The sequence below is a fragment of the Terrapene carolina genome, unplaced genomic scaffold, assembly GCF_002925995.2.
Source record: "Terrapene carolina triunguis isolate 2854851 unplaced genomic scaffold, T_m_triunguis-2.0 Scaffold62, whole genome shotgun sequence".
NCBI lineage: Eukaryota > Metazoa > Chordata > Testudines > Emydidae > Terrapene > Terrapene triunguis.
This window is the reverse complement of record NW_020664413.1, coordinates 56774105-56787105: the sequence shown is the minus strand read 5'-3', so window position 1 is coordinate 56787105 and position 13001 is coordinate 56774105. Positions and strand designations below refer to the sequence as shown.

The 13001-nt window shown below is 43.2% G+C and overlaps 1 protein-coding gene across 1 annotated transcript in view; it reads right to left on the bottom strand.

Annotated features, from left to right (window-relative positions):
* Positions 1–13001, bottom strand: part of KIAA2012 (KIAA2012 ortholog) — an 85674-nt gene that overhangs the window by 49378 nt on the left and 23295 nt on the right. Inside the window, exons 6-11 of the mRNA XM_024196485.2 lie at positions 11189–11414; positions 10668–10795; positions 8767–8935; positions 5019–5270; positions 3516–3692; positions 2242–2370 (exon numbers count right to left, since the gene is read on the bottom strand). Coding sequence (XP_024052253.2) covers positions 2242–2370; positions 3516–3692; positions 5019–5270; positions 8767–8935; positions 10668–10795; positions 11189–11414 — 1081 coding nt within the window. The remainder of the gene's footprint in view (positions 1–2241; positions 2371–3515; positions 3693–5018; positions 5271–8766; positions 8936–10667; positions 10796–11188; positions 11415–13001) is intronic.

Below are 13001 nucleotides of genomic sequence, written 5' to 3'. Positions count from 1 at the left end.
AAGATTATGGAATCAAATCTCCAAGTGCAGCTGTGCTCTCAAGCGAGACTGTTAAAAAGGCATCTTTGTAATCAGCAGTCCTATCTCCTGTGTACAGCCATAGCTTACTTCAGTGATCCAGTCTGTGCTGCTCATAGACTTTAAGGGGGGGAGGGATAGCTCAGTGGTTTGAGCATTGGCCTGCTAAACCCAGGGTTGTAAATTCAATTCAGTCCAATCCTTGAGGGGGCCATTTAGGGATCTGGGGCAAAAATCTGTCTGGGGATTGGTCCTGCTTTGAGCAGGGGGTTGGACTAGATGACCTCCTGAGGTCCCTTCCAACCCTGATGTTCTATGATTCTATGAAGGCCAGCAGGGACCATTGTGATCATCTACTCTGGCCTCCTGCACATCTCAGGTCACAGAACCTCGGCCACCCACTCCTGCAATAGACCCATAACCTAGGGCTGAGTTTTACTGAAGTCTCAAATCATGATTTAAAGACTTCAGGTTACACAGACTCTACCATTTACTCTAGTTCAAACCAGCAAGTGACCCATGCCCCAGGCTGCAGAGGAAGGTGAAAAACCCTCAGGGTTTCTGCCAATCTGACTGTGGGATGGGGGAGTGGGATTCCTTCTTGACCCCAAATATGGCAGTCTTGCTCATGGAAAACTCAGCCTAGCTAAGAAGAATGAGCTGGATTCTATTCCTTCTTGCGTATCAACATAATGGTCTACCTGTTACATCTGTCCAAAGCCACTGAAGACAATGGGGTTTGCACAGGTGTCGCTGAGGGCAGACTCTGAACATACTGGAGCAGCACAGGTGTAACTGAACCCCTAACTTGGCCTTCAGGATCTCTGTTACCAGTGGTGATGCCAGAGAATGAAAACCCATCTCTCTGACACCAGAGTGAGTTGGGCACTTAGAAGAAGCATCCACTTACTTACAAGCTGGCAGCAGTATTGACTCTGGGGTGCTGTCAGTAACAAACACTTGCTTTAACCAGTAAACTATGTAAATAATGCAAAGAAAACACTTAGATACAGTAACAAGATGGTGCAAATGGGGTGTGTGTGGGGGGGAATATGGTGCAAAGAGGGTGGAGGATGGAGTAAGGTGGCTTTGTGTCACCTTTGCTCTTTCCCTGATCTGGTCTGAGCAGGAGTTGCTTTGGCTCCTGACACTACTTAGGGCCACGTGTGTCCAGCTGCCTATAGCCACGCGTGGGAAGAGCTGGAGTGCAGTAGTGCTCTGAGAATGCCCTGACTTCTGTGGACAGTGGTGCAGAACTAGTTGGGGAGGGATACTGTGTCTGGGGAATTCCCAATTCCTGGCCGGCCCCTTCACTCCAGTGGAGCTGGCACAAAGGGACCATAGTTGCAGTGATGAATTAAATCATTACTGTAAAATACTGTGGTACGTTCAGTGAGAGATAATGTCTTCACTGGGGAGCAGAAGCATCTCTCCCCTTTGAAAAGATCTGGGTTTTGAGCCAGACATTAAAGCAGCAGACCAAAAGCTGCTGTGCTGTGGGCTTCTTTGGTCAAATGGCTTGGCCATTCTCTAATGATACAAGCCAGCTGCTTCTGTAGTAACCCATCATTTAAACCTCCTCATGCAAATTGTATTGACCTTCTTATCATGAATCACACCTTCCTTGCAGCAGCTCTCTAGCTCATCAGCACACATCTTGGTTATTCTTGGGGAAACAAACCCTACTGTCTATTGGCTGCTTGGCACTAGCCACTCTCGGGCTTCTTTTCTTGTGAGATGGCCCTTTCTCAGAACAAACCATTTTCTATTCCCACCAGCTCGTATCCCTGTCGGTTTTTGGAGATTGCATGACATGTCTGTCAGAAGATGACTCACACTGGCTGTCTGAGGCACATATACCTGAGCAGATTATAAATTAGCCATCTCCTCTTTTTGAGGTTCACCTTAAAGGAGAGAAGGACATTGTTTATACTGGGCAAATTCCACAGCAGTTTTGTAACCCCTTTTTAAACTCAGCTACACAATCCAGCATCCCTTTTAATAGCCATTCCATGATCTTGCCTATCCTAGAGCACAAGTAAACTTGCTGTGCAAACATTAGCTGTGGTGGCTGAGTTGGCAGAAGTTACCCTGTCTCAGTGAAAAGAGCAACACTGATCTGGGTCTGATTTTTATTTATTCAGTTTGTCTGAAACTTTGGAGAGCCATGCATGCCATTTCTTCCTCTTGGAAAGGAAACTTCTTCAAATTATGTGTCCTTACCTTTATCTGGAACAAAGCTAAACTGAGCAGGAACTTCTGCATCTTGGACAGATCCCAAGAGGGACAGACAGACAATTTCTCCATCAGGGCCCATTATGAGGCTGCCTAGTGAAGTACCATTATAACATTCTTGAAAACATAAAGATGAACATTGTTACTAATACACACCATCAACAAGGATACCTGGAGACCTACTGCACTGCTATTCATTGCATGAAAATATCCTTCTCAGTAGCTCTGTGCATGCATCCACATTATCATGTCATAATTAAAAACAGGGTTACTCTAAGAAAGCTCTGTACATTACAGGAGATGGGTTGGAACACAACATTCAGTAGCAGATTTTGAAACCCACCCCCAAAGCTCATGAGTGTTTTATTTGAGATTTTGGTTCTGTCCAGTATGACCTTCAGATCAGGTCAGGTTTTGAGTTCTGAACCCCATTCCTCCTAAGCTTGAGGGGCCTGGAAATCCAGCACTTTTGTTACAGTTTTCTTATTTCTAAACATGACTCTTCTGAGCCTATTATGACATGAAAAGCGCACTTCATGTCATGCAAGTATTTGGCATTTTCCTTTCCATCTCCCCCTCATGCCACTCCCCACCCACAATCTGCAAATGAAGTTCCAGTTTGGTAATTACCCATTATCTTTTTTTTCTTTCTTATACAGTGGCAACTTCAGGTGCTGACACTAACTAATCACTGCTTTTGGCTGGCTGATGTTATCTGGCATAGAGGCGGAACTGTGGATTTGCAAGAGCACATGTTTAATAAACATGGGACGAAATAAGTCCCTGGTGTAAATGGGCACAATTCCATTGACTTTAACTGAATTATACTTTCTTATTGTAGGCTTTTGGAGTTTAGTTCCATCACTGGCTTCTCCCTGTGAATTACTGACTTTGTATTTAACCGGCATGCCTGTGTGCATGCCAGTGGTATGTGCTGGCTTTGTCATGTCTGTTTGCAGCATAGGGTAGCTATCTCCTTCCTGCTGGAAGTATTGCCCCTGCCCCTTCTCAGGTCCTAAGAATCCATGTAATGGGCATGTTTTTTCAGTAGCATCTTATATCAGGAACTAACTTTTCTAGAAACATGCACACACTGAATATTAAACAATTCCTGGAATTCCCAGGGCTGCTGTCAAAACCAGCATGTTAGTTTCTCCTGAAGTTCTGGAGCTTTAAAAACAAAAGTATTGTGTCCCTCCAGCATGTACAGTACAAACAGATAAACATAATTACAGACTCCATGCACAGTACAAACATGTTACCTCTCAGCTCTTCTGGTAGGGTGCCACGAGTGATTCCTACAGGGAGAGTCTTAGAAGTGCTGCTGCTCAACGTTTTGAAGTTTGTCTTGCTACTCTGGTTCCCTGGACCCTTCTTTCCATATATAGGGGGCAGCAGATCTAATCCTGGGACTGCATTCTGAGTGAATAAATCACCATCTTGGAAAAAGCATATAAGGAACAATACTAAAGAGGTGCATAAAACAATAAATTTCTGAGGGGGAAATAGAGACCTAGGCAGAAGGAGTGAATGCACAAAAGGGTCACAATTAATCAGTGACTTACTGGTGTGTGGTTTGTCTATCCTGCTAAACTACCCCATCTAATTAATCTTTATTCTCACTGCCAGTGTTATAAAGTGCTGCGTGGTCTACAAACTGCTGCGCAAAACTGATGAGCAATTGTATCAACCTAAAGAAAACATGAAATGTTCCATCAACATATTGTTGTTATTGAACTATGAGCTGTGGTACAGAATTAGAGTGATGGGTCTGATACCAGAATTACAGTAGTTGCCTTTGAAAAAAAGACTCATTTTCCTATAGTAACTCTATGATATCTGAGATACAACAGTTTCTCCCTCTACTTGGAATAGAAAATAACTGCTGTATCTTAGATTCCACTGGGTAATTGTGGGTAATGTGTAAATGTTGAATTTTTATTGGCGATCACTATAGTTTATAGAAAATAACTGCTGCCTTGTTGACTTTAATACCCTTAAGATATTAAGTGCACAGCAGTGGTTTCTGTTCTGTACAATTATTTGCAGCCAGTGCTTGGGTTCCAAGAACTCCAAGGAAAATCTAGCTGCTGCGGGAAGGTGGTGGTGATAATTCATGGGGAACATTCTTGAGACAGGCTCTGTATTGATGCTAGAGTGGTGCTGTTGCTGCTGGAGGTGCCATCTTTCAAATGACATGTAAGGTGTAGGTTATGACGAAGTGTAGTTATTAAAGATCCCACTTTCATTACTTTGGTATTCAGGCTAAATTCCAGTTTAATCAATGAATTCCGTCTACCTAAAATTCCCCTGTAGTTTCGACTGACATAGATGTTCTTTAATTTCTCTACTGGACTATTGTGTAGTGGACTGTCTGATATCTTCCATAGCAAAAGCGGCTGCATTTCAATAACAAATGAAGTAAAACCTAATATGTCTTGTAACTGGTTTATAAAATTTGTTAAACCTCTTTGGGTCTTTGGATGAAAAGTGTTATAGAATGTCAGTTGTTATGAATTAACAAAATTCCATTATAACAGGCCCCTTAGAGTGTTATCTTAATGCAAAGCTTAGATGCAACACGTACTCCTGACACAATTCAATGTGAAATAAATTCCTTTAGAGTGACCATCGGATTGGCTAATGTGGCCAAGATGAGCGGTAGTAGGTGAATAGCTAGAAGCTGAATTAGTTTTATAGCGGAGATGGTGTTAGTCTAGCTACAACTGAGGCAAAAGCTGAATCTCTGATTTGTATGGACTGACCTCTTTTATAGTGGCCCTCCTTTCCAGCATTCACCCCTCTTATTCCTGCCTTCCTCCCCTCCAGAGTGAACTTTCGATTGGTTATTGGAGGTAGGAAGAAGCTACCTTGATGTATCTCTGGGTTTTCGCCAATGACCATTTGGTGCTGTTCACTTGGACCTTCTGGCCCAGAAATGAGATCATTTGGTGAAGGAGCCAACAACTTCTCACAGTCATCATCAGCCTCTGATCTGGATTTGTCACAAGAAGCTGCTGGAATGAAAGAGGAACATGAAATGGAGATACTAGCCACCGCTTCTTTTCCAATAAACTGGTGAAAGTTTATTGGAAAAGAAGTTTCTGAACCTCTATGTGTTTTCCTGTTGTTTGTCTTGTATTGTGAAATCAGACTTGGTGAAATCACAACAGCCACAAGCAGCATCTTTAAACTCTTATTCATGTCAAGAAATTGACGAACTGACTAACATAACTTGCTGTCTCAGCCAGAAAGAGTGGTGCAATCCTGGAATGGGAGAAATCAAACTACGTGGTGGGTGAACCAGATTAGTGTTCCTAACCGGAGCACATTTGATAGTTGAGCTTAACAGCTTCTTCGTTCAACACCTGGCCTTGAAGAAACATGGAATCCACCTCCATGATGCAAATATTCTCCTATAATTCAATATCGGGGTTCTACACACGGGTTCTCTTAACTTTTTTGAACAACCTCTGTTTAGTGCACAGTTCTGAGTATCTCACTGAAGCCAGACTCTAGATTTGTGGGACTGATGTTACATTCTGTTCTACGCTCAGATACTGGTATAATTATGCAACTACCAGTGACTTCATTGGGAGTTACATGCATATATCTGAGGGCAGAACTTGGCCCTAAATGGTTACTGGCATGCTGCTTTTTTGAATAAAATAATGTACCTCTAATCATTCTGGCAGTTGTTCTGGGATACAGTTTAGTTTTACCCATGTGGTTTCTCATGAAGATCTATTGACTGCAGTAGCAATATTTTTATATGTAGTACTATAACAATTTTGTTACCGTGATTATTGGGTTTCCCATTTTATTTAACATTTGCAAATATTGAGAAGAGCAGGAGCATCTGAACCATTTCCCCCCCCCCCCAGTTCATGTTGAGCTGTAGCTGTAGCAAAGTTCCTTCTGTGTGGAGGGAATACAATCAGTAGCCAGACAGAAAGGAGTTGCTGCTTCCTAGAGTGCTGAGTCAGCTTGAGCAAATATGTGCTCCCTGGGTGACGGCTGGATGATGCTGAAAAGGGCAGGGGAAGAGGAGCTGTGGGGAGATACCAAAATCCTATGGCTTGTGTTATGCAGGAGTCAGACTAGATGGTCATAGCATCCCTTCTGGCCCTAAAATCTATGGAAGTAGCGCTATGAAAAATGGGAGAGAAAGAGGTGGGTAGAGGATGAAGGGAGGGGAAATGTGGGGGAAAAGAAGAGAACACTAATGTAGAGGGAGAAGGGAACAGTGGGGAAAAGGGGAGGGAAAGAAGAGAATGAGGTAGAATGGGAAAAGGTGTCCAGAGAAGGAGAAAATTGGGAAAGAGGCATAACTACTGTTATAAGTGGCAACATAGTTCTATGTGAAAGTCTTCAGATTGCTTGCTTACAGAAAGCTGGGGCCTCTGACGGAATATCCGCACCCCTCCCACCCCATCCATATCATCACCCAGTTTCTAGTTTCTGGACATGTTGAAATATATCCGTCCATGTAGCACATCAGTGTGGGTTGATAATACTGTACAGAAAGTGGTGTTGCCCTTGTCCCTTTGTTCTGGATTTGCAGAGTCTGTTGATTCTGCCCAGTCTGACAGCAGTGGTTCAAGAGTCACCTTGGTGAGAGAAGATCACTGCTCAAAGCTGCTTCCTTGTCAAATACATGACAAATGGAAAAGTTGCTGAACTTCCTTTCCATTTATAATGCACATAAACACAGAAACAGCTATAGTGCATTAGCAACTTCAGACAAACCTTTTTCATACATTTCTGTAATTCTTTGATATTTTTAAAAAATACTCGTCATCTGAAGCAGGGTTTTCCAAAGGTTCTGACAATGTCGTCCTGTTTGCAGTGTTGCTGTAGCTGTGTCAGTCCCAGGACATTAGAGAGACAATGTGGGTGAGGTAGTATCTTTTATTGGACCAACTTCCTTTGGTGAGAGAGACGAGCTTTCGAGCTTACACGGAGCTCTTCTGCAGGTCTGGGAAACTAACTCAGTGTCACAGCTAAATACAAGGTGGGATGTAATCCTGAGCATTTAATATTTAGATTAATTCTTTAAGGGACCAGTCCTCAAATCTTACTCCTGCAACAGTCCCACTGAAGTCAGAGGGGCTATTTAGCATGTGAGTAACAGTTGCAGGAGTTCCTTTAACTAGGACATTGCCAGTTGAAGACTGTTATGGAACATGATGTCAGACTTAGGATCTTACATGCCCCTTGTTTTATTTTCTGGAAGGGAGAAATCAAATCAAATCATGTGTCCTCTTTCCTCACTCTACCCCAAGGATTCTCAAACCGGGGGTCGGGACCCCTCAGGGGATCGTGAGGTTATTACATGGGGGGTCGCGAGCTGTCAACCTCCACCCCAAACCCCGCTTTGCATCCAGCATTTATAATGGTGTTAAATATATAAAAAAGTGTTTTTAATTCATAAGGGGGGTCGCACTCAGAGACTTATGTCAAAGGGTCACCAGTAAAAAAGTTTGAGAGCCACTGCTTTACCCATTCCTCTCTCTCTCTCTCTCTCTCTCTCTCTCTCTCTCTCTGCCTTTCTCTCTGCACTGTGGTGACTCTCTTTCCAGTGGAAAATGGTGGACTCAGTTATTTCTGGGACCCAGCAGCACTGCTCTTTGCATGTTTCAAGGGAGCTTCAGTATTTATCTGAGGCAATTTCTTTCTCTGCTCACTAAGACTAGAGCGTTCTCTGTCTTTAGCATTCCCAGCCCTTGTTGCTTGGACAGTGCAGGTTCCAAATTTGATTTCCCCCACAGGCAGTATGTCGTGCTGCAGACAAACCATGAAAGGGCCATATGTGATCTGTGAAGTTCTGCAATGCATCCTGTGGCCAGCTTCATCTATAATAAGGAGATGTAGCCTTCAGAGACTACAGGTCCCAGCATGCAGGGCTCTGTCTTGATCTGATAAGCAGGCCACTCAAATCTAGATGGTGCATTGCATGTTAGGACCTGCAGTCTATGTGAGGCACACCTCTGTGTTCAAGATAAAGGAGGCTGCAATCTGCTCCATCTAAGGCAAATCAGGTGCAGCTCTTCGGCCCCCAGCCAATTCCTCCCTGTGCCTCAATTTAATGAACTGTCTTTATTTCACAGCCAATGTTCCTTGTCCTCGACTGATATTGAAATACCAGTCAATCTCCAGCCCACCTTTTTCATGCCAAAAATGTTTGGCTTATTCAGATAAACTTTGGAAAAACAATTTGAGTTTGGGGGTGTTTTATCTGATCTGAATCTCCTGAAGTTTGCCCAATATTAGCAGAAACTCTGCTGCTTTTACACAGTATTGAGGCGCAGAGCTCTGACTCATCTTTGGGATATAAACCATGTGGAATCCAAAATAAACCTGCTCTGAATATCTTCAAGAACACAAGAGCTAACACTGAAATGACGCAGTCCAGGATGGGAGAGTTCCCTTTTTCTGCAGTCCCAATCTAATCATTGTGTAACTTACAAATACCTTGAATTTAGAGAATCTTTTGTCTACAGCTGATGGTACCTGTTTGATTCTTTGCTTTGGTCTCGGGCTGGGTTTGCAACTGAATAAGCAAAGGCAGGATCAGAAGCTCCTTTGGGGGATCACTGGATCTAAATTGTTTCTTGTGGGACACTTGGGCTCTGGGTGATTCTTCTGAGATGGAAGGGAACTTCAAAGTCTCTGGCACCTGCTGTAAGATATAAATCAAAGTGTCAGAAACCCCAAATACTCCCATTACTTTTGACTTATATTTTTATTCCTCACTCTATAGACTTGCTAAAGCACAACCTACTAGTGCAACAAAGCCAGGCTGGTTTCACTCTTTCATTCCCCATCTCCGCTGGGCATCTTCTGTGGAACATGGGATGTTTGACCCTCCCCAATTCTGTCCCAGTCCTGGCCACTGCATCAAAGCCTTGGACTTCTCCAGAACACAGTGGAAGAAGAAGCTGGATTAGGCCCAGGATGCTTAACTTGATGGTTCTGAATTGTTTAAAGTCTTTGTTTTTCTAAAACATACATACACGTACACAGTGCAGTTAACAGGAATCTTTCTCTTGACTCCAATGGGAGTTGGATCAGATTTTAACTTAGGGCTGGTCTACATTGAAAAGTTACACTGGCATAGCTATGTAAAAAATCCACAGATATGAAGTTAAACTGATCTAACCCCCAGTGCAAATAGAGCTAGGTCAACAGAATAATTCTTCCATCGACCTAGCTATCACCTCTCGGGGAGGTGGATTGCCTACAACCCCTCCCATCCCTGTAGTAATCATCTGCACTAAAACACTACAGTGGCACAGCTGCAACTGTGTCATGTTTTAAGTGTAGACATATACTCATAAAAATGAGGCTATGATGACAGGCATGCTTAAGGGGAGAAAGATTTGCCTCCATGTTTTGGTTTTTTAAGTGTCAAGCAACTGGGGCATTTGAAGAACCAGCATGCTTGGATACCCCAGACCCTCCCTGCAGAGGGGCACATGCATGTGTTCATGCACACGCACAGGAGCATTCAGTCTCTCCAGGCACAGACCTATTTATTGAGGCTTTGTGGTGGGTACCAGCATTTGGCCTTCAGACTCGCAGCTCTTTACCTGTTGGACACTCTCTTGCTCCATTTTGAACCTGACTACCCTATAAATATAGTTGTATCATGAGGCCTGGTTGCCATGTTGTGGTCCCCTGATGCAGTTACAACATGATTAAAATGTGTATTGTGGATGGTACCTGATCATGTGGTAACAAGAACTATAACCCATGACATATAACCTGTTACAATGTTGTAACCATGCCAAGGAACAACCATGCTTGTCTTTGTAGTGCTGATGTGGCTGTAAGTATTTCAGTGTCTTTTGTTGCATCACCTGCTACTTTCACACTTCAAATGCCCTTATCCCTGAGGTATAGAGTAGCCTCAGGACTGACCTCAAGAACACTCATGTATCAGCGTCTCCAGCATTCTCTTGCATTCTCCAGTTCAAAGAGGGCAGTAGCACTTTGTTTCCCTTTATAGCTTCACTTTCACTATTTTGTATCTACTGAAATGGATAAAACTCCATTTTCACAATTACAGAAAGGGGCAGACACTTAAATAGATAAATATTTAAAAATAAATGTGTTTTGGAGGGGATAGAAACCCATAAGCCAACCTCTAACTATTGGTGATCAAGAAGGAACTTTCCATAGGGGCAGGCTGCCCAATAACTATCCACTACTGAGTTTCTTGCACCTTCCTCTAAAGCATCTGATCCTGGCACTGTAGGACGCAGGATACTAGATTAGATGGGTCACTGGTCTGATCCAATATGGCAATTTGTATGTGCACAAAATTGCTTATATTCATGTTATGAGCCTTGAGAGGAGACCACTTCATACGTTATTCCCAACAACTGCATATTTGTTTTTAAAAATCTGACCTTTCTGTGTTCCACCCTGACCACACCTTGCTCTGAGTCCATGGCAGACTGAATAGGAGGAAAAAAACCTGTTTCAATAAGGTGCCCTTCTTCTTTGCCATCCTGGTTATTCAGATGTCCTTGTTTAACTGAGGGGGGGAAATGGAGACGAGATGAAAAGGAGATGAAATTTTAATATGTATTAATGGCATCAGATAAGGGTCAGTATTTACTCTATCATTGAACCTGTCAAGGACAGGAGGAGGAATAAATTTACCAGTCCCTGCACCCATGGTAATAAGGAGAAGGAAAGTTTCCTCATACAACTCTTTGCCCTCTTCCCAATGAGCACTGCAACATATGACCACAGTCATTAATTAAAATACAACCTTAGAGATTCTTGCTGTGCTCATAATCCAGAGGTGACTGTTATAACAGTACACATAAAATTTACTGGACTCTCCTCATTCTTCAGAAGTCCAGTAAATTCATTACAAACACAACTATGACAAGAAATAAAGCTAAGGAGGTGTATTTCTTACCGCAGTAGGGCTTTTTTCTTCCAGGGAAATAGCCTCCATAGAAAGTCATGTAGGATCTCTCACTCAAAAGCTTAGAAGTATCAATAGTGGCATTCCCAACAGAGCTCTTGACAGTTTGGTTCAGCTTTTCACGGTGCTCTTGTCTCTCTGTCTGGTGTGGCTTTTCCCCAGGCCATTGGCCCTCCATTGCACGCTCCACATCTTGGTGATCTTCCACCTCTGTGCCCTAGGAGATGGCAGAATGACTGGCTTTACAATAGAGCTAGATAGAAAATGGTTTTCCCCTGCAGCTAACTTCAATGAAAATGGGGGTTGGGGAGGAATCATTTTTGTCAATTTTCCACAGAAAATCTTAAAGTTTTATCAGAAAACTGAAAAATGTCTTCAGTTTTAATGCAAAAACTCAACACTTTCTTTGGAAAGCAGACTTTTTTTCACAGAATTTTAGTCAAAAACCAATTTTCCATTAAACCATTTTTTCAACAGAAAATTTTCAACCATCTATTGAAGCCCACATTCATGAATACCATTTCAGCCTGACTTATAATGCAAGTATTTCTCTTCTCAGTTGTCACAGGTTTCATTCTATGTAGGGTATCAACTGTTTAAATATACAACCACTTCTTTTTTGTTACATATATTATGTTTTTGTATATATACCGTATAGTCCAAGGGACTATGCTTGCTTGCATTGAAATCAATGGCAAAACTCCCACTGATCTCAGTGGTTCAAGACTGGGGCCCCAAAAGATTGAGAACTTCTAACGGGTATATGCTGCTGGGTATTACTCTTCTGCTGTCTCTCTGAATATGTACTAATTTATGACCATTTGCATGGCAGCTCCTGTTTTGTACGTAAATTTTATCTTTTATTGTCTATTCAGCAATTCTTAAATCAGATGTTGAAAAAGATACAGTGTTGAGGAAGAGACGAATGCTAAGAGTATAACAGCTTCACTTCTGTTCTTTACAACAGTTCAGTATACTCAGTCAGTGCTGCCAAGGCATGCTTTGGGGCTATTTATACTGCCCTCCTTTGAGATCTACTGACGAAAAGCGTTATAGAAGAGTAAGGATATGTCTACACTGGCAGAGTTACATCGCCGGCAGTTACAGCGCCACTCAGAGAGCGCTGAAGAGAAACCGCTGTTGTGTGTTCACGCTGTCAGCTGCCTGCACAATAGCGTGTTCACACTTGTGGCACTTGCAGAGGTATTCGGAGCGGTGCACTCTGGGCAGTTATCCCACAGAGCATCTCTTCCTCTTCTGCCGCTAAGAGTTGTGGGAAGACGGAGGGGGTCGCAGGGCATCCTGGGTCCTGTCCCAATGCCCCATGATGCATTGCTTTGCATCCCAGCAATCCCTGTGCTTCCATCCGCATTTGGTGCCATCTTTCAACAGTTTGTGTACTGCGTGCTCTGCCTCTTCAGTCTACAGGAATGGATCCCGCACTGTTGACCAATGTGCTGCTCGCTCTGACCAATGTGCTGCTCGCTCCACCGTGGCAGTGGAGTTATTCCTTAAACTACAAAAGCAAGAGGAGTTCAACATTGATCTCACCACGCGTAGTAGCCATGACATGAGATTGCTTGTGGCATTCACTGAGGTGCTGACCACAGTGGAACGCCACTTTTGGGCTCGGGAAACAAGCACTGAGTCGTAGGATCACATCGTCATGCACGTCTGGGATGATGAGCAGTGGCTGCAGAACTTTCGGATGAGGAAAGCCACATTCCTGGAACTGTGTAATGAGCTCACCCCAGCCCTGCGGCGCAAGAACACGAGAATGAGAGCTGCCCTGTCATTGGAGAAG